Source organism: Leptopilina heterotoma, unplaced genomic scaffold, assembly GCF_015476425.1.
Source record: "Leptopilina heterotoma isolate Lh14 unplaced genomic scaffold, ASM1547642v1 Lhet_90, whole genome shotgun sequence".
NCBI lineage: Eukaryota > Metazoa > Arthropoda > Insecta > Hymenoptera > Figitidae > Leptopilina > Leptopilina heterotoma.
This window is the reverse complement of record NW_025111194.1, coordinates 1,913,304-1,940,570: the sequence shown is the minus strand read 5'-3', so window position 1 is coordinate 1,940,570 and position 27,267 is coordinate 1,913,304. Positions and strand designations below refer to the sequence as shown.

Below are 27,267 nucleotides of genomic sequence, written 5' to 3'. Positions count from 1 at the left end.
AGAAAATAATTTTTGCGTCATTTTTAAATATTTTTAATTGTCTGATAGCGTTCGGGTGGAGGTGCTACTACTTAAAAGTTCCGATAAAAATCTCTATTCTTCAGGATATTGCTCAGCAACTTCCTGCCAACATATGGAATAATTTCCGACTCACAGAAAAATTTTATTGTGAAGAAAATAAATTTTAGCGTCATTTTTCACTATTTTCAATTGTCTGATAGCGTTCGGGTGGAGGTGCTTCTACTTAAAAGTGCCTATAAAAATCTCTATTCTTCAGGATGTTGCTCAGCAACTTCCTACCTACATCTCAGATATTTTCCAAATCACAGAAAAATATTAGAGTGACAGAAATTAAATTTTAGCGTCATTTTTCACTATTTTCAATTGTCTGATAGCGTTAGGGTGGAGGTGCTACTACCTAAAAGTTTCGATAAAAATCTCTATTCTTCAGGATGTTGCTCAGCAACTTCCTACCTACATCTCAGATAATTTCCGACTCACAGAAAAATATTAGAGTGACAGAAATTAAATTTTAGCGTCATTTTTCACTATTTTCAATTGTCTGATAGCGTTCGGGTGGAGGTGCTACTACTTAAAAGTGCCTATAAAAATCTCTATTCTTCAGGATGTTGCTCAGCAACTTCCTACCTACATCTCAGATATTTTCCAAATCACAGAAAAATATTAGAGTGACAGAAATTAAATTTTAGCGTCATTTTTCACTATTTTCAATTGTCTGATAGCGTTAGGGTGGAGGTGCTACTACCTAAAAGTTTCGATAAAAATCTCTATTCTTCAGGATGTTGCTCAGCAACTTCCTACCTACATCTCAGATAATTTCCGACTCACAGAAAAATATTAGAGTGACAGAAATTAAATTTTAGCGTCATTTTTCACTATTTTCAATTGTCTGATAGCGTTCGGGTGGAGGTGCTACTACTTAAAAGTTCCGATAAAAATCTCTATTTTTCAGGATGTTGCTCAGCAACTTGCTACCTACATCTCAGATAATTTCCGACTCACAGAAAAATTTTATTGTGACAGAAAATAATTTTTGCGTCATTTTTCAATATTCTCAATTGTCTGATAGCGTTCGGGTGGAGGTGCTACTACTTAAAAGTTCCGATAAAAATCTTTATTCTTAAGGATGTTGCTCAGCAACTTCCTACCAACATCAGAGATAATTTCCGACTCACAGAAAAATTTTATTGTGACAAAAAATAAATTTTAGCGTCATTTTTCACTATTTTCAATTGTCTGATAGCGTTCGGGTGGAGGTGCTACTACTTAAAAGTGCCTATAAAAATCTCTATTCTTCAGGATGTTGCTCAGCAACTTCCTACCTACATCTCAGATATTTTCCGACTTACAGAAAAATATTAGAGTGACAGAAATTAAATTTTAGCGTCATGTTTCACTATTTTCAATTGTCTGATAGCGTTAGGGTGGAGGTGCTACTACCTAAAAGTTTCGATAAAAATCTCTATTCTTCAGGATGTTGCTCAGCAACTTCCTACCTACATCTCAGATAATTTCCGACTCACAGAAAAATATTAGAGTGACAGAAATTAAATTTTAGCGTCATTTTTCACTATTTTTAATTGTCTGATAGCGTTCGGGTGGAGGTGCTACTACCTTAAAGTTCCGATAAAAATCTCTATTCTTCAGGATATTGCTCAGCAACTTCCTGCCAACATATGGAATAATTTCCGACTCACAGAAAAATTTTATTGTGAAGAAAATAAATTTTAGCGTCATTTTTCACTATTTTCAATTGTCTGATAGCGTTCGGGTGGAGGTGCTACTACTTAAAAGTTTCGATAAAAATCTCTATTCCTCAGGATGTTGCTCAGCAACTTCCTATCCTACATCTCAGATAATTTCCGACTCACAGAAAAATTTTATTGTGACAGAAAATAAATTTTAGCGTCATTTTTCACTATTTTCAATTGTCTGATAGCGTTCGGGTGGAGGCTGCTACTACTTAAAAGTTCCGATAAAAATCTCTATTCTTCAGGATGTTGCTCAGCAACTTCCTATCTACATCTCGAATAATTTTCGACTCACAGAAAAATATTTATAGTGACAGAAAATAAATTTTAGCGTCATTTTTCACTATTTTCAATTGTCTGATAGCGTTCGGGTGGAGGTGCTACTACTTAAAAGTTCCGATAAAAATCTCTATTCTTCAGGATGTTGCTCAGCAACTTCCTATCCACATTCAGAGATAATTTCCGACTCACAGAAAAATTTTATTGTGACAGAAAATAAATTTTAGCGTCATTTTTCACTATTCTCAATTGTCTGATAGCGTTCGGGTGGAGGTGCTACTACTTAAAAGTTCCGATAAAAATCTTTACTCTTCAGGATGTTGCTCAGCAACTTCCTACCTACATCTCAGATAATTTCCGACTTACAGAAAAATATTAGAGTGACAGAAATTAAATTTTAGCGTCATTTTTCACTATTTTTAATTGTCTGATAGCGTTCGGGTGGAAGTGCTACTACTTAAAAGTTCAGTTAAAAATCTCTATTCTTCAGGATATTGCTGAGCAACTTCCTGCTTACATCTCAGATAATTTCCGACTCACAGAAAAATATTAGAGTGACAGAAATTAAATTTTAGCGTCATTTTTCACTATTTTCAATTGTCTGATAGCGTTCGGGTGGAGGTGCTACTACTTAAAAGTTCCGATAAAAATCTCTATTCTTCAGGATGTTGCTCAGCAACTTCCTTCCAACATCAGAGATAATTTCCGACTCACAGAAAAATTTTATTGTGAAAGAAAATAAATTTTAGCGTCATTTTTCACTATTTTCAATTGTCTGATAGCGTTCGGGTGGAGGTGCTACTACTTAAAAGTTCCGATAAAAATCTCTATTCTTCAGGATGATGCTCAGCAACTTTCTGCCAACATCTGAAATAGTTTCCGACTCACAGAAAAATTTTATTGTGACAGAAAATAAATTTTAGCGTCATTTTTCACTATTTTCAATTGTCTGATAGCGTTCGGGTGGAGGTGCTACTACTTAAAAGTTCCGATAAAAATCTCTATTTTTCAGGATGTTGCTCAGCAACTTCCTACCAACATCAGAGATAATTTCCGACTCACAGAAAAATATTAGAGTGACAGAAATTAAATTTTAGCGTCATTTTTCACTATTTTCAATTGTCTGATAGCGTTCGGGTGGAGGTGCTACTACTTAAAAGTTCCGATAAAAATCTCTATTCTTCAGGATATTGCTGAGCAACTTCCTGCCAACATCTCAGATAATTTCCGACTCACAGAAAAATTTTATTGTGACAAAAAATAAATTTTAGCGTCATTTTTCACTATTTTCAATTGTCTGATAGCGTTCGGGTGGAGGTGCTACTACTTAAAAGTGCCTATAAAAATCTCTATTCTTCAGGATGTTGCTCAGCAACTTCCTACCTACATCTCAGATATTTTCCAAATCACAGAAAAATATTAGAGTGACAGAAATTAAATTTTAGCGTCATTTTTCACTATTTTCAATTGTCTGATAGCGTTAGGGTGGAGGTGCTACTACCTAAAAGTTTCGATAAAAATCTCTATTCTTCAGGATGTTGCTCAGCAACTTCCTACCTACATCTCAGATAATTTCCGACTCACAGAAAAATATTAGAGTGACAGAAATTAAATTTTAGCGTCATTTTTCACTATTTTCAATTGTCTGATAGCGTTCGGGTGGAGGTGCTACTACCTTAAAGTTCCGATAAAAATCTCTATTCTTCAGGATATTGCTCAGCAACTTCCTGCCAACATATGGAATAATTTCCGACTCACAGAAAAATTTTATTGTGAAGAAAATAAATTTTAGCGTCATTTTTCACTATTTTTAATTGTCTGATAGCGTTCGGGTGGAGGTGCTACTACTTAAAAGTTCCGATAAAAATCTCTATTCTTCAGGATGTTGCTCAGCAACTTGCTACCTACATCTCAGATAATTTCCGACTCACAGAAAAATTTTATTGTGACAGAAAATAATTTTTGCGTCATTTTTTAATATTTTCAATTGTCTGATAGCGTTCGGGTGGAGGTGCTACTACTTAAAAGTTCCGATAAAAATCTCTATTCTTCAGGATGATGCTCAGCAACTTTCTGCCAACATCTGAAATAATTTCCGACTCACAGAAAAATTTTATTGTGACAGAAAATAATTTTTGCGTCATTTTTCAATATTTTCAATTGTCTGATAGCGTTCGGGTGGAGGTGCTACTACTTAAAAGTTCCGATAAAAATCTCTATTCTTCAGGATGTTGCTCAGCAACTTCCTACCTACATCTCAAATAATTTCCGACTCACAGAAAAATTTTATTGTGACAGAAAATAATTTTTGCGTCATTTTTCAATATTTTCAATTGTCTGATAGCGTTCGGGTGGAGGTGCTACTACCTTAAAGTTCCGATAAAAATCTCTATTCTTCAGGATGATGCTCAGCAACTTTCTGCCAACATCTAAAATAATTTCCGACTCACAGAAAAATTTTATTGTGAAGAAAATAAATTTTAGCGTCATTTTTCACTATTTTCAATTGTCTGATAGCGTTTGGGTGGAGGTGCTACTACTTAAAAGTTCCGATAGAAATCTCTATTCTTCAGGATGTTGCTCAGCAACTTCCTACCTACATCTCAGATAATTTCCGACTCACAGAAAAATATTAGAGTGACAGAAATTAAATTTTAGCGTCATTTTTCACTATTTTTAATTGTCTGATAGCGTTCGGGTGGAAGTGCTACTACTTAAAAGTTCAGTTAAAAATCTCTATTCTTCAGATATTGCTGAGCAACTTCCTGCTTACATCTCAGATAATTTCCGACTCACAGAAAAATATTAGAGTGACAGAAATTAAATTTTATCGTCATTTTTCACTATTTTCAATTGTCTGATAGCGTTCGGGTGGAGGTGCTACTACTTAAAAGTTCCGATAAAAATCTCTATTCTTCAGGATGATGCTCAGCAACTTTCTGCCAACATCTGAAATAATTTCCGACTCACAGAAAAATTTTATTGTGACAGAAAATAATTTTTGCGTCATTTTTCAATATTTTCAATTGTCTGATAGCGTTCGGGTGGAGGTGCTACTACCTTAAAGTTCCGATAAAAATCTCTATTCTTCAGGATATTGCTCAGCAACTTCCTGCCAACATATGGAATAATTTCCGACTCACAGAAAAATTTTATTGTGAAGAAAATAAATTTTAGCGTCATTTTTCACTATTTTCAATTGTCTGATAGCGTTTGGGTGGAGGTGCTTCTACTTAAAAGTTCCGATAAAAATCTATATTTTTCAGGATATTGCTCAGCAACTTCCTGCCAACATATGAAATAATTTCCGACTCACAGAAAAATTTTGTTGTGACAGAAAAAAAATTTTAGCGTCATTTTTCACAATTTTTAATTGTCTGATAGCGTTCGGGTGGAGGTGCTACTACTTAAAAGTTCCGATAAAAATATCTATTCTTCAGGATGTTGCTCAGCAACTTCCTTCCAACATCAGAGATAATTTCCGACTCACAGAAAAATTTTATTGTGACAGAAAATAAATTTTAGCGTCATTTTTCACTATTTTCAATTGTCTGATAGCGTTCGGGTGGAGGTGCTACTACTTAAAAGTTCTTATAAAAATCTCTGTTCTTCAGGGTATTGCTCAGCAACTTCCTGCCAACATCTTAGATAATTTCCGACTTACAGAAAAATTTTATTGTGAAGAAAATAAATTTTAGCGTCATTTTTCACTATTTTCAATTGTCTGATAGCGTTCGGGTGGAGGTGCTACTACTTAAAAGTTCCGATAAAAATCTCTATTCTTCAGGATATTGCTCAGCAACTTCCTGCCAACATCTCAGATAATTTCCGACTTACAGAAAAATTTTATTGTGAAGAAAATAAATTTTAGCGTCATTTTTCACTATTTTCAATTGTCTGATAGCGTTCGGGTGGAGGTGCTACTACTTAAAAGTTCTTATAAAAATCTCTGTTCTTCAGGATATTGCTCAGCAACTTCCTGCCAACATCTCAGATAATTTCCGACTTACAGAAAAATTTTATTGTGAAGAAAATAAATTTTAGCGTCATTTTTCACTATTTTCAATTGTCTGATAGCGTTCGGGTGGAGGTGCTACTACTTAAAAGTTCCGATAAAAATCTCTATTCTTCAGGATATTGCTCAGCAACTTCCTGCCAACATCTCAGATAATTTCCGACTTACAGAAAAATTTTATTGTGAAGAAAATAAATTTTAGCGTCATTTTTCACTATTTTCAATTGTCTGATAGCGTTCGGGTGGAGGTGCTACTACTTAAAAGTTCTTATAAAAATCTCTGTTCTTCAGGATATTGCTCAGCAACTTCCTGCCAACATCTCAGATAATTTCCGACTTACAGAAAAATTTTATTGTGAAGAAAATAAATTTTAGCGTCATTTTTCACTATTTTCAATTGTCTGATAGCGTTCGGGTGGAGGTGCTACTACTTAAAAGTTCCGATAAAAATCTCTATTCTTCAGGATATTGCTCAGCAACTTCCTGCCAACATCTCAGATAATTTCCGACTTACAGAAAAATTTTATTGTGAAGAAAATAAATTTTAGCGTCATTTTTCACTATTTTCAATTGTCTGATAGCGTTCGGGTGGAGGTGCTACTACTTAAAAGTTCTTATAAAAATCTCTGTTCTTCAGGATATTGCTCAGCAACTTCCTGCCAACATCTCAGATAATTTCCGACTTACAGAAAAATTTTATTGTGAAGAAAATAAATTTTAGCGTCATTTTTCACTATTTTCAATTGTCTGATAGCGTTCGGGTGGAGGTGCTACTACTTAAAAGTTCTTATAAAAATCTCTGTTCTTCAGGATATTGCTCAGCAACTTCCTGCCAACATCTCAGATAATTTCCGACTTACAGAAAAATTTTATTGTGAAGAAAATAAATTTTAGCGTCATTTTTCACTATTTTCAATTGTCTGATAGCGTTCGGGTGGAGGTGCTACTACTTAAAAGTTCCGATAAAAATCTCTATTCTTCAGGATATTGCTCAGCAACTTCCTGCCAACATCTCAGATAATTTCCGACTTACAGAAAAATTTTATTGTGAAGAAAATAAATTTTAGCGTCATTTTTCACTATTTTCAATTGTCTGATAGCGTTCGGGTGGAAGTGCTACTACTTAAAAGTTTAGTTAAAAATTTCTATTGTTTAGGATGTTGCTTAGCAACTTCCGTTTTGATCTAATTTTATTCAAATGATATTAATGAAGAAATTTTCCTTTATAAATAATATATTATTTTGACATCTGCTAATAATATTACGGAATTATTATATTATATTAGTGACAATTAAAAATTTTGAAGTTATAAATTGTTGAATATTAAATAAGTTATAATAATCCATATAATAATAATAAATAATTAATTACTTTCGTAATAATTTCAATTTTGCACAGATTTATAATTTTTACTTACGTGGATCGTACAGAGTTTTATTTCGATTTGATGAATTACACTTTAAACTGTTTTTTTGTTTATTTAAACAGAGTTTGAATTAATTAAATAGTTTATTTATTACTAAATGTTGTAAATTATGATCTTTGTTGGGTGATTGATTTCTCTTCGAGTCCTGAAGTTCGTATGAGGAAAGATTCTTCGTGCAAGAAAAACTTCAAGGTTTTCAAGGCCAGCGACGTGTTTCAAAACGAGATTATCCTGGGAAAAATTGAGATTTTTTTACGGGAATGAGGAAAGTTGAAGAAGAATTTTTATTTTCTTCCGTAGCAATTTTCTTGCTTGTAATTTTCAGTTTTTGGTTTTTTTTCGCTTTGAATTTATTATTATTATTATTAATTTTAAATTAAACGAAGAAATTAACAAGTTAACAATGTTATTATTATATAGTTTCTATTTTCACCGCTATTTTTATTTTATTTCTATTAATTATCTATTTAATTTTACTGTTCATAGTAATTCCTAAGTTTTATTATATTGTTTTCGATATTTTTTTATTTTATAATGTTAACATTTTATTTTTTAAAAATAGTTATTAAATAAAATCAAATTTGAAAAAAATAGAGTTTATTAAATGTAATTAATCGTAGGAATTATTTATAAGAGAATTATTTTTAAAATTACTTGTATTTTTAAAGTTTTGTATTTGTTTTTGTATTTTTGTATTTTTAAAGAATTTAACTTTCTATTGTTATAATAATAGATTTCGCCTACACAACGCAAACCCGACGTACACGTGAGTTTCCAGCCAGTATATTTTCAGGGGCTTTTCGAAATTATTCGCCAAATTAATTAATTAATAATAATTTAATTACACGAATTAACTTGAAAAAGCGAATTAAAATTAATTTCTCGATTATGAACTAAAAATAAATTGTTTATAAAATTTTAATATATTTTTAATTGTCTATTCAATATTATATAAAGAAATTGAAATCTCCGTGTTTTGAAATTCGATTAATGAACTTTTATTATCAGAAATGAGAAATTGAGAACTTGAACATGAAGAAGAAACTCTTTGTTACAATAATAATCCACACATGGGTTATCTTGTGTCAAATACTATAAAATCATATTCTCAGAAAATTTCTTTTCAGTCTTTATTTTCCATTAAATAAATTCACTTCATTTTTTGTTTATCAATTATAATTATTTTGATATAAACAAACAAATTTTTGTTTTTTCGAAATTTCTTTTCAAGATTTGGTGCTTTTTCTCAAAATTGCAAAAAACATTCTTCGTTCCAAAAAAAACTGAAGTGTTCAACGAAAATAAATTAAATACGAAAATCCGAAAATTGAACAAATTATGAAAAAAATTAAAAACTAAAGAAATTGGATTACTAAATTGACAAATTGGGATTATTTAATAAGAAATAAATCGAAAAATTCATTTTTGAATTCGTGTCTATTTTTTTCGACACTATTTTGATAAATTGTTTTGAAGAAAAACGTAAGTTGATGGAAAAAAGTACCTAAGATTTAATTTTAGTTTAAATAAATAAATAATTACTCTACTTATTTAATTTTCTAACATAAAATTTTTCAAGTAAAAAATTTTATTAATTTTTCTTCCTTTGTTCTTTTTTTGTAATTCTACAAGGTTGTAAGAAAAATTTAATTTTGTTTTTCCTTGACTTTTCCCTGATTTCCAATCATAAATTTTGACTTTTTCCCTTCATTAAAATTTTTGTCAAACAATTGAATTCTTTTAGAAAATTTTATTAAAATAGTAGATAAAAAAATCATTAAATTGAGGAAAATTTTTTAAAATAATTGAATTTTTACGAAAAAATTAAGACAATTGAAATTGTGCAAAGATATTTATCAAAATTTTTGAGAACTTTTGCAAAGAATTTTCAAATAATTGAAATTGTGACAAAAAATTTTAAGAATAATTGATTTCTTTCGAGAAATATTTTATTGAATTCATTCGAAAAATCCATATTAATTGAAAATCTGCAAAAGATATTTATCAACACTTTAAAAAATTTTATTAAATTTAATGAAAAATTGATTGAAAAATATGTGAATTTTTGCAAAGAATTTTAAAATAATTGAAATTTTGACAAGAAATTTATAAAAAATTTTAAGAATAATTGAATTCTTTCAAGAAATTTTATTGAAAATAATTGAATTTCTATGAAAAAATCAAAATAATTGAAATTCTGCAAAGATATTTATCAAAATTTTTAAGAATAATTGAATTCTGATTTTTTTATTGAAATTGCATTGAAAATAATTGAATTCTTGTAAAAAATTTTCAAATAATTGAAATTTGGACAAAAAAATTTGAAAATAATTGAATTTTTTTGAGAAATTTTATTGGAAATAATTGAACTTATGCTTAAAATTCAAAATAATTGAATTCATGCTTAAAATTCAAAATAATTTAAATTCTACAAAGATATTTATCAACATTTTTAAGAATAATTGGATTCCAATATTTTATTAAAATTTTATTGAAAAGAATTGAATTTTTGAAAAGAATTTTGAAATAATTGAAATTTTGACAAGAAATTTATAAAAAAAATTTATATATTTGAATTCTTTTGAGAATTATTTTATTGAAAGTAATTGAATTCATGTTTAAAATGGAAAATAATTGAAATTTTAACTCGAAAATAAAAAAATTTAAGAATAATTGGATTCTAATATTTTATTTAAAGTTTTATGGAAAATAATTGAATTTTTGCAAAGAATTTTAAAATAATTGAAATTTTGACAAGGAATTTATAAAAAAACAATTTATATGATTGAATTCTTTTGAGAATTGTTTTATTGAAAATAATTGAATTCATGTTTAAAATTGAAAATAATTGAAATTCTGCAAAGATTTATATAAACATTTTTTAAATATAATAATTGAATTTTTTAAAAGAATTTTCAAATAATTGAAATTTTAAAGAATTTTTGGAATAATTAAATTCTTTCGTGACATTTAATTGCGAAAATAATTGAATTTATACTTAGTTGGATGAATTTTATAAAATTTCAAATTGAAACATTTTTATCTATTTATGGAAGTCGTAAACGCAACTCTTTTAAAATTCAATTAATTGTGTAAATTATTTTGGAAATTAAAATTGTTAGTAAAATTATTATCAAAATTATTATTAAAATTATCAAAATTATTAAAATTATTATTATTAAAACACTATAAGAAAATATTATTAAAAATTCTAATTTTATTTACAGAGTAAAAATGCAGTCACCATCAGTATTAATAACCATAATTTTTATTCTAATCAATAATTTCCCACTTCGAAGGGGACAAAAATCAACTGACGATTTAATAAAAAAATTTTCCGACTGTGACGGAACGAATATGATTTTTGAAAATTCCGATCCATCAATTGAGGAGAATTTCCTGAATGATTCAAAAATAACGTGTTTAAATCTCGAGAATCGTGGAATTGTTCGCATCTCACCGGAAGCATTCGACAAAATACCAAATTTGGAGAATTTAAATCTCGCCAATAATCGTCTCAAGAAGGAGCAATTTCTCTCACTTGGCAAACACAATAATCTCAAATTACTAGTTCTCGATAAAGCAATTCGCGGTGGTTATCAAAATCAAACAGGTTTTAAAAATTACCTAAAAATTCTCGAACTAAAAGGCAATTTTCCCAAATTAGAAAAATTATTTCTCCGCAATAATAGTATTGCAATAATTTCCCTTCGTGGGGGTAATTCAGTGTTTCCCAATTTAACCCATTTGTTTATTAACAATAACGAAATAACCAACGAATCGCCTTATTTTGATCGTAATTTTCATTGGTTACCAAAATCGTTACAGGAACTGCATCTTGAAAATAATGATCTCGATTATTTTGGTCTGGGAAATTTTCCCAAACTGAATTTCATCAGCGTTGACAACAATCGAATTACTGACATAACTTTATGGGGAATGGAAAATTTGCTTTACTTTACAGCGAAAAAAAACGAAATCAGTTGGATCAGTGATTTCAGTAAATCGCCAAATTTGGAAATCTTAAATCTCTCAGACAATAAAATTCGTTCTCTGAATCATATTCACAGAATGCCATCACTTAGAGAATTGCTACTCGACAATAATTTATTGCATTCAATACCGAGAATTGAGGAAATTCCAAAAATAAAAATACTCTCTCTGAAATGTAACGAAATTCGAATTTTGGCAAAAGAAGATTTTGCATCAATGGGAACTTTGGAGGAATTGTATTTGGATAATAATCGAATTAGAAATATTGTTGGGGGATTATTTGAGAATTTGGTGAATTTGAAAATTGTCAGTTTGGAGCAAAATAAATTGACGAATATTCAATATGGATGGATGGTGAACTTGAGAAATTTGGAGCAAGTGAATTTGATGGGAAATTTTCTACCGAATTTACGTTCATTGGGTTTGAGGAGAAATGATGGTGGATTGAAGAAAGTGAGAATTCAATTGGATCGAAAATTTCAGGAGAGAATGATGATTTTTAGGGAGAAATTAATGGCAAATGTGACAATTGATTTGAATAGTGAGAGTGTGGTGAAATTATGTAGGAAACATGTGACAAAGGCAATTCATCCTTTTGATTGGATTGCCTCGCAGAAACATTGGTGATAAAAATAAATTTTGTTCAACGATTTAGTGTGTAAATTTCTTTTAGGAATATAATTCTTTTCTGTATAGAATTTAAGGAAATTTCAATTATTTCCAATTTCAATTATTTTCCATTTCAATTACTTTCAATTTTAATTCTTTCCAATTTCAATTATTTTCAGTTTTAATTGTTTTTAATTTCAATTACTTTCAATTTCAATTATTTTCAGTTTCAATTATTTTCGATTTCAATTATTTTCAGTTTTAATTATTTTCAATTTCAATTATTTTTCATTTCAATAACTTTCAATTTTAATTTTTTCAATTTCAATTATTTTCAGTTTTAATTATTTTTAATTTCAATTACTTTCAATTTCAATTATTTTCAGTTTCAATTATTTTCGATTTCAATTATTTTCAATTTCAATTATATTCAGTTTCAACTATTTTCAATTTCAATTATTTCTAATTTCAATTATTTTTCACTTTTAATTACTTTCATTATCAATTATTTTCACTTTTAATTACTCTCAATTTCAATTATTTTTAATTTCAATTATTTCCACTCTCAATTATTTTCAATTTTAATTACTCTCAATTTCAATTATTTCTAATTTCAATTATTTTTCACTTTTAATTATTTTCATTATCAATTATTTTCAATTTTAATTACTTTCAATTTCAATTATTTTAGATTTCAATTATTTTCACTTTCAATTATTTTCATTTTTAATTATTTTCAATTATAATTATTCTCAATTTCAATTATTTCTGATTTTAATTATTTTTTAGTTTCAATTATTTTCAATTTCAATTATTTTTAATTTCAATTATCATTAGAAAATAAAGAAATGGAATATTTTTTATCAAAAATAATGTATCAAAATTTTTTTGATTACTTTCAAGGAGTTCAATAAAATTCTTTAAAAAATTCAATTATTTTCTATAGCATCTTGGAAAAATTCAATTATTTCTTTATCAATATTCAATTATTATCATTAGAAAATAAAGAATTAAAATATTTTTTAAAAATATGTCAAACTTTTTTCGATTACTTTCAAGAAGTTGAATAAAATTATTGGAAAAATTCAATTATTTTTCATAAAGTTTTAGGAAATTACAATTATTTTTAATTTCCATTATTTGTTTATTTAATTATCAGTAGAAAATATAGAAATTAAATATTTTTTAAAAAATAAAGTGTTAAACTTTCTTCGATTACTTCCAAGTATTTCAATAAAATTCTTGAAAAAATTCAATTATTTTCTATACCATCTTGAAAAATTTCAATTATTTTCAAATACTTTCAATTATTTGTTTATTCAATTATGAGTACAAAATATAAAACTAAAATGTTGTTAAAAAATAAATTGTCAAACTTTCTTCAATAACTTTCAGGAATTTCAATTAAATTTTTTTAAAAATTCAATTATTTTCTATAGAATCGTAAGAAATTTCAATTATTTAAAAAAAATTCAATTATTTTCTATAGAATTGTAAGAAATTTCAATTATTAAAAAAAAAATTAAATAATTTTCTATAGAGTCGTAAGAAATTTCAATTATTTAAAAAAATTCAATTATTTTCTATAGAATTGTAAGAAATTTCAATTATTTAAAAAAAATTCAATAATTTTCTATAGAATCGTAAGAAATTTCAATTATTTAAAGAAAATTCAATTACTTTTTAATTATCTTTGAAAATATGAAAATTGAAACTTCCTTCAATTACTTTTAAAAATTAAAAAAAAAGTCTTTTTTAAAAATTCATATGTTTTTAGGAAATTTCAATTACTTTGAAAAATTGCAATTATCTTGATTATGAAAATTCAATTATTTTTGGAAAATTTGAAACTGAAATATTTTCATAAATTCATTTTGGAATCTTGTCTCGATTACTATTAAGAATTTTCATTAAAATTCTTTTAAAAATTCAATTATTTTCTGAATAATTTCAGAAAATTTTGACTATTTCAAACAAAAATTCAACTAATTCTCGAATTACTTATTAGTAAACATTCAATTATTTTTGAAAATTTTATTTATTTTTAAAAAATTTCAATTATTTTTAGAAAATTTCAATTACATAAGTATATTTTATAAAAATTCAATTATCTTAAAAAAAGCATAAATTAATTGTTTAAAAAAATTAATTTGGCAAGTGTCCATCGATTACTTTCAAGAATTTCAATAAAATTCTATAAAAATTAAATTATTTTTTATATAATCTTAGGAAATTAAAATAATTTAAAAAAAATTTCAATAAAAATTCAATTCAATTTTGAAAACTGAAACTGCAATATTTAAAATAAATTAATGGGTTCTCTTTATCTTGGTTCTACTTTCAAAAATTTCAATATAAAATTCTTTTAAATTGTTAATTATTTTCTATTGAATTTTATATTCAAATTATGTCCAAAAATTTCAATTTTAATTAAGATTATTTGAAATTTTAATTATCTTTTAAAATAAATATTTAATTATTTATAATAATTTATTAATTAAAAAAAAATTTGTTTAAAACTTTCTGAAATTCAATTATAGATTTTTAAAAAATGTTGCTTAAAACTTTCTGAATTTCAATTGTATTTGAAAATTGCAATTGTTTTTAAATTAAAATTTTTTCTATGTTAATTGTTGTAATTAATAACTTTAAAAAAATATTTTTCAGAATTTAATTGCTTAAAATTTTAATTATTTACGGAAATAGAAGAAAATTAAAGAACTGTTTTAAAATTCATTGCGATATGGAAAGTTTTGAAAGGTAGAAAAGAATATTTAAAAAGTTTTCAAGGTTTTTGAGTTTTTAAACAATATTTTTTAACATAGAAAATCTGAAATTTTGTTTTAATTCTACGGGCGAAGGATGAGAACAGTTTTTAAAAGTAAAACATTTTTTTTCTTGAAAAATCGTATTGTAACAATTTTATTACTTAGAGAAACATACAGAAATATTAGTTACTACGTGTTACATACATTATTACAAAACCTAAAGTATATCAATTATTCTTTAAACAACTTTCGACTCGAGTTGCATTAAAATTCAAATAAACTGTAGCATTTTCTGGTATTACCATAAAAGAATTCGACGTTAATTGTTTAAAAGGATTATTAGTAAGATTCAAGTTTAAAATTACATCTTCATGTGTTAGAGACAAATCTTCCAACATTTTGAATTTATTATTTTCTAAATTTAAATTCTGCAACATTTTCAAATTTTGCGACCAATTTTCAGGTAAATTTGCAAGTTGATTATTACCAAGAGTGAGACTTTGTAAATTGACAAGTGTTAAAAATGTATTGGCTTCAACTTTAAAAATTCTATTTCCATCTAGACGGAGTACAATTAAATGTGGCATCAGAGAAAAAGTGTCTGAACGCAAAGAATCAATTTTATTGCATCGCAATAAAAATCTCTTTAAATATGAAGTCGAATTAATTGCGGGAAGTTTACTTATTTTATTATTATCTAAATTCAAATATTCCAATGAATTGCATTTTTCTAAAATTTTTTTACTGAATTCATTAATTTGGTTGTTCTTTAGGTTTAAAATTTTCAATTTTTCACATTGTTCTAAAGATTTTTCAGAAAATTCAGATAATTGATTATGGGCTGCGTACAGTTTTTCTAGTTTTTTTGTTCTTTTTAAGGTTAATGACGAAACTTTATTGTAATCAAAGGAGAGAAATTCGAGTGCTGGTAGATTAACTTCCACAGAGTCCATATTATTATAATTCAAATTAACATACTTTATAGCCATAAATGCATTTGAGTGCTTTACATCAATACTGAAGCTTGAAATTGTATTATTATTTAAATATAAATGTGTTAATTTAAGAAAAGTATTTGCAATATAATTATTAATTCTTACCGTATTAATATTATTATTTCTTAGATAGAGTTTTTCAAGAGAGGGGTAATTTCCAAAAAAATTTATTCCCTTATAATTGTAATAAGAATTATGACCTAAATAAGCACTGTCTAAAACAAGTATTTTCAAATTTTTAAAATTCCCGTTATACAAAAGTTCATCTTCTTCAATCAAATTGTTGGCAAGATTTAAATAAGTTAAATTTGGAATTTTGTCAAAAGCTGAAGATGATACTTTTGTAATGCCATTGTTATTCATTTTCAAACACGAAATCAATGTGCTTGTGAGAAAATTCTTTCCAACATTAGTTACAATTGTGTTGGCAAAATTTAATGATAGTTGCTGATCTTTACAAAGTTGTAATTCTTCATTCGAAGTTTCATCATTTAGTTCATTATTCTTGAAGAAAAAATCCTCCGCTGATGATCCGTTAATGATAAAAATTTTTATTATCAAACACCAAAGAATTTTCTTCATCTTTTTTTCTTCTAAAAAAAAGATTACTTTACATTAGTTCTAATTTTTGGTAAAAATAATCTCAAAATTAAAAAAACCACAGTTTATACAAAAAAATTGTTAAAAAAAATTGTATACTGTATACATGCACATTTTATTGTCACAACATTTTTAAGCTTACTTTTTTGAAAAAATATAACTCACCCTTTTTGTATGAATATAATAAAGAAAACTAATAACAATTTTTTTACAATAAACACCGTAGAGTTAAAGATTTGAAACTGTCTATTCAATTCACAGGCAATGAATGAGAGAAGAAGCTGGTTAATTTTATAAACTGACTAATGTTTATATGATAAAAATTTATGCTTTTTCTATAAAAAACTTTCAGATATTTAAATTTAACACACCAGACGCAAGCAAGGAATAAAAAATTCTTTCATTACTTTGTACAGTTTCAGTAAATAAAATTGTATTATTATAGAAAATTACAATTATTTTAAAAAACTTTAATCACTTGTTTATAAACATTCTATTATTATATTAGAAAATAAAGAACTGTTTAAAAATAATTTTTATAAGAATTTTCAAAAGTTTCAATAAATTCCTTTTAAGAATTCAATTATTTTCTACCGAGTCTTATACAGAAATTTTAATTATCATAAATCAATTATTTAAAATCATAGAGAGCTGAAATATTCTTAAAAATTAATGTATCAAATTTTTCTCGATTACTTTCAAGAATTTCAATTACTTCTTTATAAAAATTTAATCATTTTTAAGAAATTTTACTAATATTTCAAAGAAATATTTTCAAAAAAAAATTAATGTAACATACTTCTTTCGTTTGCTATCAAGCATTTTAATAAAATTCTCTAAGAAAATTAATTATTTTCTATGAAGTTTTAGAAAATATAAATTATTTAAGAAATTTTTAATTACTTTTTTTCTGAAAAATCAATTGAAAAAAGACTTTTTAAAAAATTATGTAGCGAATATATATAGCTCTCGATTATTTTTAAAAATTCCCAAATAAAATTCTTCAAAAGATTAAATTTATTGTATATTTTTCAAAAATATTTTTTCCCATTAAAAACCAGAATTTCTGTTGTAATTCTAATGACGAAGGAGGAAAAGAAATTTTGAAAATAAAATGATTCTTTTTTTTTAATTAGATTTTACTAATAAGTTTATTATTAATGCATACATAAAATAGTTAATGTTACTTGTTATATTCATTACTACAAATCCTAAAGTATCAATTTCAATAATTCCTTGAACAACTTTCGACTCGGGTTGATTTAAGACCCAAATAAACTACAGCATTTTCCGGTATTGCAGCAGGAGAATACGCTAACAGTTGTTCAATTGGATTATTAGTAAGGTTTATCTTTAAAATTACATCATCGTACGATAGAGACATATCTTCCAACATTTTGAATTCATTATTTTCTAAATTTAAATTCTGTAGCATTTTCAAATTTTGCGACCAATTTTCAGGTAAATTTCCAAGTCTGTTATTACCAAGAGTGAGACTTTGTAAATTGACAAGTGTTAAAAATGTATTGGCTTCAACTTGAAAAATTCTATTTCCATCTAGACGAAGTACAATCAAATGTGGCATCAGAGAAAAAGTGGTTGAATTTAATGAATCAATTCTATTGCATCGTAACGATAATCTCTTTAAATATGAAGTTGAATATATTTCTGGAATCTCACTTATTTCATTGTTATCTAAATTTAAATATTCCAATGAATTGCATTTTTCTAAAATTGTTTTACTTAATTTAGAAATTCTGTTGCTCTTCAAGTTTAAAATTTTTAACTTTTGGCATTGTTCTAAAGAATCTTTGGAAAATGTATATAGATGATTATGAGCTGCGTATAGTTTTTCTAGTTTTCTTGTTCTTTTCAAAAACAATGACGAAACTCGATTATAATCAAAGGAGAGAAATTCGATTTCTGGTAGATCAATATACACAGTGTCCATATTGTTATTATTCAAATTAATATACCTTAGAGCTATAAATTCATATGAGAACATCCTATCATTATAGAAATTTAAAAGTGAATTATTATTTAAATATAAATGTGTTAATTTTGAAAAATTCCCTTCATAATCATCTTTGTAGACCATGTGTACCGATCTTATTTTATTATTTCTCAGATAGAGCTTTTCAAGAGAGGGATAATTTCCTCCAAAAGTTAATCCAAATTCACTCCAACGATAATAATAAGCATTGTCTAAAATAAGTATCTTCAAATTTTTAAAATTCCCTCTAAGCAAAAGTTCTTCTTTTCCAATCGAATTATTGGCAAGATTTAAATAAGTTAAATTTGGAATTTTATCAAAAGCTGAAGATGATACATCTGTAATGCTATTGTTATTCATTTTCAAACACGAAATTAATGTACTTGTGAGAAAATTCTCTCCAACTTTAGTTACAATTGTATTGGAAAAATTTAAAGATAGTTGCTGATCTTTACAAAGTTGGAATTCTTCATTCGAAGTTTCATAATTTTGTTCATTATTCTTGAAGAAAAAGTCCTCCACTGACGATCCGTTAATAATCAAAATTTTTATTATCAAACACCAAAGAATTGTCTTCATCGTTTTTTCTTCTAAAAAAAGATTATTTTACATTAGTTCTAAATTATTGGTAAAAATATTCTTAAAATTAAAAAAAAACCCTAAATTTTAAACGAAACAAAACATTTTTAACCATATGGTATGCATTTTTTTTTCTACAGAATTTTTTTAGCCTCCTTGACATTCTTCCTTTTTTGAAAAAATGTAACTCACCTATTTTGAGATAATATAATAAAGAAGAAAACTAATAACACTTTTTTTATGCTAACACCAAAGAATTGAAGATTTGAAACTGTCACTCAATTCATAAGCAATGAATGAGAAAACAAGTTGATAATTTTTATACGTACTAAATAATCATTATATTTGATATGATAAATTATGTTTTTTTACAGTAAAATGGTGACTTCTTGATAATTAAATTTAGCACATATAATTTAATTACACATATAATTTTATTTTTTGATAAAAGATTCTTTTTCTACTTTGTACATGTTTAATCAAATGCTAATTAATAATTGTTACCTAATCTACAGTATATTTCCTATTCCAAATACTTGTCTTCAAATAAAAAATCCATAATAGTTTTAACTGAAAAGATTATTTAAAAAACAAAAATCGTGTTTTAAAAAAAAATTGTTATCTCCTAAGGATTAAAGATAAGTAAAACACAAATTTTATAAAATAATTTATGTCAATATAATTGATATTGAAATTGTTGTTAAAATTGATTTTAAAATTGTTATTAATAACAAAAAATTTATAAAATAAATCATTATTAAAATTTGTTATTGAAATTGTTATCATAATTCTTTTTAAAATTGTTTTATTTTTAACATGAATTTCTTACCTTCTTACATTAATGCTGAAAAAAATTTAAATTCTTAGTAATAATAGCTTTTAACTACAAAACATAATTTGAAAATTTACCATTATTTTATTTATCATTATAGTTTACTAAAAATAAAGGGATTTAAATAAAATTCATAAATTTTTATATTTGCGAAACAATTTTATTTAAATTTAGTTAAAACTGTACATTTCATATTAATTCAATATTGATATTTTACAATAATTGACATTTTACCAAACTGAATAATTCACTAATTCTTTGTATATAAATTTGGAATTGAAATCTAAACAAGATAATAATTTCCAAAAAGTTTTCCATCTCTTTTCTAATCATAAGATGATGTGTAAAAAAATATTTGCCCCTCAAAAGAAGAGAAAAATTCTTAAAATAAACTTTTACAAATTATACGCATTAAAAAAATACAATGTTTCTTAATTTTATTGTAATAAAATATCATTTTTTCAGAAAATGGAGATTACAAAATCGGCCCAACGTGAATAGTCAATTCAGATGGTAAGTCTAATGGTACAATTATACTAGATATTAAATTGTTTCTTAAATGTAAATCTTCCAAATTTTTCAATTCCAACTGACTTCCTAAATTAAGTGCTTCCATTGATGGAAAATAGTTTGAATTTAAATTTAAATATCGTAAATTATTCAAATTAGCAGACCAATTTATTGGTAGACTGTGCAGTTGATTTTCGGCTAAATCCAAAATTCGTAAATTTGGTAAATTTAAGGTAAAATCGATTTTAGTGATTTGATTTCCTCTGAGCGATAAAATTTCTAAACGTGAAAAGTTTTTGAAAGTATCGGAAGTTATTTTGGTAATGTCACAGTAGCTTAGGGAAAGTACTTTTAAATCTGGAAATTCAGCAAGATTTTCAGGTACTGAATGAAGTCGATTGTGACTTAATGACAAATTTTGTAATGATGGTAATCGATCGTATGTTAATGATGATACATTAAATTCATTATGAGAAAGATCTAACGCTGTTAAAAATTTTAAAGGATAATTTTTTTGTTCATAATGACAATTTGAGCTTAAAGAATATAAATAACAATTTTTCAATGATAATACACGAAGTTTAGTGTCTTTATTTTCAGAAAGGCAAATTTCATCTGATCAGTAAACATTCTCAAAATATAAATGTGTGAGATTACTCAGAGCCATTATTGTTGGAAAACTATGAAGGCTATTATTTTCCATGTGTATATATTCTAATGAGGAATTATAAATTGTTTCATTACGAAAATTCAAATTGTCTATATGATTATCAGACAGAAATAATTTTCTAAGTCTCGAATTTAATGATACAAGTAATTCCCAATATGATACTTCTTTTAAATAATTTTCTCTAAGATAGAGATTTTCTAAATTCTTCAAAGTAAATTTCGCGTGAAAATCACCGTTGTTGCGAGTATTAGAGTCTAGTACTAGAGTCTTTAAATTTTTGTGATTATTTATAAAGTCTAATTCATTTACGTCTAGACGATTGCTTGATAAATTTAGGTAGATTAAATTTTCGAAATTTTTAGAATGAAACACTTCTTCTGGTATATCACTAATATTGTTTCTTGCGAGATTAAGACACTGGATATTTGGAATATTTTCGAATGTATTTGTTGTTAAATGTTGAACTCCCATTTGAGACATGTCGATAGTTTTATTTCCACAAACATTTTCTAATTCTTCTTCTTCATTTTCTTCTGTTGGCAGAACATTTACAATATCGTCTGGTTCATTTGGATTCAAAGAAATTTTTTGCCATTTCTCTGATTATTTTGTTAAATTTATATAAGCAACAATTAGAAGAATAATGAGATAACTCTTCATCTGAAAATCGTGTTTTAAAATTTAAGAATTTTTTTAATTGCAATTAATTTAATTTTTTTATCACAATGAAAATTTAATTAAAGATAAAGAAAAATTTTGAACAAAAACGAAAAATTGTTATTAATAATAATCGTGGTATTCTCATTCTAACATTTATTCATTCTGTCAACGTTTGAAATTAATTAAATAGTCATGTTTCAATTTTAAATTATAAATTAAAGGAAAATATAAAATGACATTCGTAAATTAATAGAAATATGATAACGATCCAAAATTAATTGTTGAATTTAACTACTAAATTTTAAATCATCTTTGGGTGTTTATTTGTTTCTCTTTATAATACAAACTTAAAATTATAGTTTAAATTTTTAATTAACCTCAGAAATCAGAGAGCAAATTAATATTGAGAAAAACAATATTTATTACCATTTCGTTCACTGAAAAAAAAAATGTAATTGAACCAAGTAAATGCATTTACTTGACACAATTTATTTGAATCAATCCCATATTTATTTGAAGAGAGAAATTTATTTTCTTGTACCAAGTAATTATAAGCATTGGGTAGAGTTCTTGAATTAATACTTCAGTATTTGGTGGGAGTAAATATGTTATTACTACAACCAAATATTTTACTTATCCGAAGTACCAAAAAGGATTGAATCAAGAATTTTATGTTCTTAAGCGAAATAGTAAAGTATTGTCTGGAGAATTCGTGTTTCTTAAATCAAATCATTTTATTCATTTGCTTTGAGACTTTTCTTTACTTAACACAATGCCGGTATTCTTGATCCAAGAAAATATTTCTCTTCAAATGGATATGCACTAGAGCTGTGCAAAATTCGAACCGAACCGAGTTTAGTTCGGTTTTGGGGCGCCGAAATGTCGAATGTCGGTTTTTCGACATTCGAACTAGCCCAGTTCGGATGTCGAATATTCGACATTCGAACTGGGCGACTGAAATGTCGAATTTTAGAATTCGACATTTTAGCGTACTAAAACCAAACACAACTCGGTTCGGTTCGAATTTTGTAGTAACTCGAATGTCGAATATTCGACATCCGAACTGGGCTAGTTCGAATGTCGGTTTTTCGACATTCGAACTAGGCGAAAAAATTCGAACAGTTCGGTTCGAGTTATTTTGCACAGCTCTAATATGCACCTTAAATAGCAGTTTTTGAAAACTGTCCATTGAGGCTTGGATGGCATAGTGATAACGGTACGGCTTCTGACGCGTGCAACCCGGGTTCAATTCCTCCGACCGTGGAAAATTTTCTTTCAAGGTATATTTGTTGTATTTGTGATAAGTATTAATTAAGTGTAAATATTATGTGAAATAACAATTGTTTAATTATTTAAAAAAAATATAAATGTTAATTAATTAAATAATAAAAATGTTTGACCTCAGTATTAGAAATGATGGGATGGGGGAAAGAGGGGAGAGGGATTCAAGTAAATAATTTACTTGAATTAAGAAAATAATTTTTTGATTAAAATCTATAATTTTCTCCAATCAAGAAAATATTTTCTTGGTTGGAGAACATATTTTCTTGATTTGATACACAAATGCTATTGAATTAATATATTCTGCATTTCTTACATGTTACTTAATTTCTTCACCGAATTCCATATTTTCTTGGATCAAGAACATATACTCTCCAACCAAGTATACTATGACAAGAAAATCATTTTCTTGAGCCAATCGCATAATTGGATCGACCCTATGCAATCCCGATATTTACTTCAACCATTTCAAATTTTCTTGATTCAATTAAATTTTTTTTTCAGTGTTGTAATTAGTAGAGAAAGAGAAAATTTCTCCAAGAGAAAAATTGTCGCTTAAACAATAGTCCCAATTGTACACAATTTAAAATGAAAAACAATTGTTCAACTTTTACACACAATTTCAACTGCAGCTTATTTGATCGACAATGTGGCAAGAAATGTGAGAAACAGAAAAATTTCGACAATTTTATAAATAAATGATAAAAAGTACGTAATTAAGATTATAGATAAAAATTTCCACTTTAAATATTATAATGAAGATGTCAAAGTCATTTGAACTTTGAACCATTGAAGTTTCTATGGAGCAATTGACTCGACTTTGACATTCTCTTTAACCAAAATCTAAAAAATTAAAACACAATTTATCAAAAAATCCGTTGGGAAATCTAAAATTCGATTGTTTGTGAGATTTTTTTATATCTCTCAAGAGTAGTGAATTTAAATTGTTATTATTAATTGACAAGTATTGTACTTGAGGAAGACTGATGAATAAAGTTTCCAAACAATTATTGTCCAAATTTAAATGATTCAAGGCTGAGAATACTAGCGAAAAATTCGAATGATAAGAAATATTACATACTTATTTTATTATCACTCAAATATAATTGCTTTAAATGTTTGTTGTTGTTTCCACATTGTTGCAGAATTACTTTATTTATAGTTGATACTATAATAATAATACAATAATAATATTATTATAATTAAGTACAATTTTTACATTCCAAGGAATGTAAAAATAAATTGCCAAATTTATGTAACTATATACAAATAACTTTATTTTAATTTTGACAAATTTTAATATTTCATTTCTGTCAATGTTGACATTTCACTAAAATTTAAAAAATTTCACATATGTAAAAATTTGACTGAACAAATAATAAAAATGGGGAAATATTTTTTTATCTATTAAATAATTATTTTTGTGTCTAAAAAAAGAGAAAATCAAATAATAAGAAATTTTTTCCAAAATGAATACCGAATTATTACTATTACTATAAATTTGAGTAATTTTTAATTAAAATTCAAATTCAAATAAAGAAATTGATATGAGAATTGTGTAAAGTCGTGAGAGTAGGAAGAGAGGGGGAACAATGGGAGTGAGAGAGAAGTTTAGGTTTTTCTCTCTTCCTCTCGTTGTCCCCACTTCGCTCCCCAGCGCATGCGCTCCGCTTTAACTTGTAAAATTATTATTAAAGTTATAAAAAATGGAATTTTTAACAAACCTTTTAAAAAATAAATTTTTATTATAATTCTTGTATTGAAATCTTTTTTAAATTATCATTATTTTAACAAAAATTTAATAAAATACTTTGTTAATTGTTAATCTGTAATTAATATTGAAATTTTTGTTAAAATTGATATTAAAAATGTTATTTTTAACAAAAGAAAAGAATAAAAAAAAAATATTCTACAAAAACAAAGTTTTTTAATTAACTTTATTATTACTTCCTTACAGAAATTCTATTATTAATGAAAATCATAAATTTTACTGTAATTACAAAAAAATTTTCTTATGAAAACCGGCGAAGGATAAAAACAGTTTTTAAAAGTAAAACTTTTTTTTCTTGAAAAATCGTATTTCTACGTGTTAAATACATTATTACAAATCCTAAAGTATCAATATCAATAATTATTCCTTAAACAACTTTCAACTCGAATAGCATTAAAATTCAAATAAACTGTAGCATTTTCGGGTATTACCATAAAAGAATTCGTCGTCAGTTGTTTAAGAGGATTATTAGTGAGATTCAAGTTTAAAATTACATCTTTCTGTGTTAGAGACAAATCTTCTAACATTTTGAATTGATTTCCTTCTAAATTTAAATTCTGCAACATTTTCAAATTTTGCGACCAATTTTCAGGTAAATTTGCAAGTTCATTATTACCAAGAGTGAGACTTTGTAAATTGACAAGTGTTGAAAATGTATCAGTTTCAATGTTAAAAATACTATTTCCATCTAGACCAAGTACAATTAAATGTGGCATCAGAGAAAAAGTGTCTGAACGCAAAGAATCAATTTTATTGCATCGCAATAAAAATCTCTTTAAATATGAAGTTGAATATATTTCTGGAATCTCACTTATTTCATTGTTATCTAAATTCAAATACTCCAATGAATTGCATCTTTCTAAAATTGTTTTACTTAATTTAGAAATTCTATTGTTCTTTAAGTTCAAAGTTTTCAATTTTTCACATTCTTCTAAAGATTCTTTAGTAAATGTGTATAATTGATTATGTTCTGCGGACAGTTTTTCTAGTTTTTTTGTTCTTTTTAAGGTCAATGACGAAACTCGATTATAATCAAAGGAGAGAAATTCGATTTCTGGTAGATCAATGTAAACATAACTCATATCATTATTGTCCAAATTAACAAACTTTAGAGATATAAATTCCTTTGAGAACAGCTCATCATTATAAAAATTTAAAAGTGAATTATTATTTAAATATAAATGTGTTAATTTTGAAAAATTCCCTTCATAATTATTTTTGTAGACCATGTCTACCGATCTTATTTTATTACTTCTCAGATAGAGCTTTACAAGAGAGGGATAATTTCCTCCAAAAGTTAATCTAAATTCACTCCAACGATAATAATAAGCATTGTCTAAAATAAGTATCTTCAAATTTTTAAAATTCCCTCTAAGCAAAAGTTCTTCTTTTCCAATCGAATTATTGGCAAGATTTAAATAAGTTAAATTTGGAATTTTATCAAAAGCTGAAGATGATAAATCTGTAATGCTATTGTTATTCATTTTCAAACAAGAAACTAATGTACTTGCGAGAAAATTTGCTGAAATTTTTGTTACGACTGCGTTGGAAAAATTTAAAGATAGTTGCTGATCTTTACAAAGTTGGAATTCTTCATTCGAAGTTTCATAATTTTGTTCATTATTCTTGAAGAAAAAATCCTCCACTGACGATCCGTTAATAATCAAAATTTTTATTATCAAACACCAAAGAATTGTCTTCATCGTTTTTTCTTCTAAAAAAAGATTTTTTACATTAGTTCTAATTATTGGTAAAAATATTCTTAAAATTAAAAAAACCATCAGTTTATACAAAACAAAAAATTGTTTACTGTATGCATGCATATTTTTTTTGCTACAAAATTTGTTTAGCCTCCTTGACTTTCCTCCTTTTTTGAAAAAATATAACTCACCTTGTTTCTTTTTTTGCGCTAATATAATAAAGACGAAAACTAACAACAATTTGTTTTATTGTTGCACCAAAGAATTGAAACTATCACTCAATTCATGAGCAATAAATGAAAGAAGAAGTTGATAATTTTTATATGTACTGAATAATCATTTATAATTGATATGATAAAGTATGTGTTTTTCTTTATATAGTGAAATTGTTACTTATTGATAATTAAATTTAACACTTTAAACACGTGATAAAAGTGATAAAAGATTATTTTTCTACTTTGTATAGGTTTAATCAAATGCTAACTATTAATTTTTATCTAATCTAGTAAATTTTCTATTCCAAATACTTTTATTTTCAAATGTTTGTTTAAATTTTTTTCGAAATTTAAATTAGTTTTGAAAATTGCAATTGTTTTTAACTAAACATTTTTCTAAGTTAATTATTGTAGTTAATAAGTTAAAAAAAATTGTCCAGAATTTAATTATTTACGGAAATAAGGGAAAATTAAAGTAATGTTTTAAAATTCATTGCGATTTATTGGAAAAGTTTTTAAAGGTAAAAAAGAATTTAAACGGTTTTCAAGGTTTTTGAGTTTTTCAACACTGTAAATTATAAATTTTGTCGTAATTCTA

General features: G+C 25.9%; 5 protein-coding genes across 6 annotated transcripts; 1 reads left to right on the top strand and 4 right to left on the bottom strand.

Moving 5' to 3' along the window:
• The first annotated feature begins 8,823 nt into the window (after window positions 1–8,823).
• Window positions 8,824–12,184, top strand: LOC122511788 (leucine-rich repeat-containing protein 15-like). Its single transcript, XM_043627270.1, has 2 exons — window positions 8,824–8,975; window positions 10,721–12,184. The coding sequence occupies exon 2, from the start codon at window positions 10,728–10,730 to the stop codon at window positions 12,111–12,113; it is 1,386 nt and encodes a 461-aa protein (XP_043483205.1). The 5' UTR covers window positions 8,824–8,975; window positions 10,721–10,727; the 3' UTR covers window positions 12,114–12,184.
• A 2,629-nt stretch (window positions 12,185–14,813) lies between these two features.
• LOC122511796 (leucine-rich repeats and immunoglobulin-like domains protein 3) lies at window positions 14,814–16,873 on the bottom strand. The gene is made up of 2 exons (XM_043627280.1): window positions 16,624–16,873; window positions 14,814–16,451 (listed from the first exon to the last, which is right to left on the bottom strand). Exon 2 carries the CDS (start codon window positions 16,438–16,440, stop codon window positions 15,091–15,093), a length of 1,350 nt encoding a protein of 449 aa, XP_043483215.1. The 5' UTR covers window positions 16,441–16,451; window positions 16,624–16,873; the 3' UTR covers window positions 14,814–15,090.
• Window positions 16,874–17,600: 727 nt separating this feature from the next.
• LOC122511795 (leucine-rich repeat-containing protein 15-like) lies at window positions 17,601–19,279 on the bottom strand. The gene is made up of 2 exons (XM_043627279.1): window positions 19,223–19,279; window positions 17,601–19,041 (listed from the first exon to the last, which is right to left on the bottom strand). The coding sequence occupies exon 2, from the start codon at window positions 19,028–19,030 to the stop codon at window positions 17,684–17,686; it is 1,347 nt and encodes a 448-aa protein (XP_043483214.1). The 5' UTR covers window positions 19,031–19,041; window positions 19,223–19,279; the 3' UTR covers window positions 17,601–17,683.
• A 993-nt stretch (window positions 19,280–20,272) lies between these two features.
• Window positions 20,273–21,522, bottom strand: LOC122511915 (probable serine/threonine-protein kinase DDB_G0278509). The gene is made up of 2 exons (XM_043627483.1): window positions 21,276–21,522; window positions 20,273–20,987 (listed from the first exon to the last, which is right to left on the bottom strand). The coding sequence occupies exons 1-2, from the start codon at window positions 21,520–21,522 to the stop codon at window positions 20,338–20,340; spliced, it is 897 nt and encodes a 298-aa protein (XP_043483418.1). The 3' UTR covers window positions 20,273–20,337.
• An 8-nt stretch (window positions 21,523–21,530) lies between these two features.
• LOC122511794 (toll-like receptor 6) lies at window positions 21,531–26,782 on the bottom strand. Of its 2 annotated transcripts, XR_006302555.1 has the most exons (3): window positions 26,646–26,782; window positions 26,262–26,468; window positions 21,531–21,702 (listed from the first exon to the last, which is right to left on the bottom strand). XR_006302555.1 is itself a non-coding variant. In XM_043627278.1 (2 exons), exon 2 carries the CDS (start codon window positions 26,455–26,457, stop codon window positions 25,108–25,110), a length of 1,350 nt encoding a protein of 449 aa, XP_043483213.1. In that variant the 5' UTR covers window positions 26,458–26,468; window positions 26,646–26,782; the 3' UTR covers window positions 25,012–25,107. The 2 variants fall into 2 exon arrangements, 1 of the variants encoding a protein (XP_043483213.1); XM_043627278.1 differs by lacking the exon at window positions 21,531–21,702 and having other exon boundaries at window positions 25,012–26,468.
• Between the last annotated feature and the right edge of the window lie 485 nt (window positions 26,783–27,267).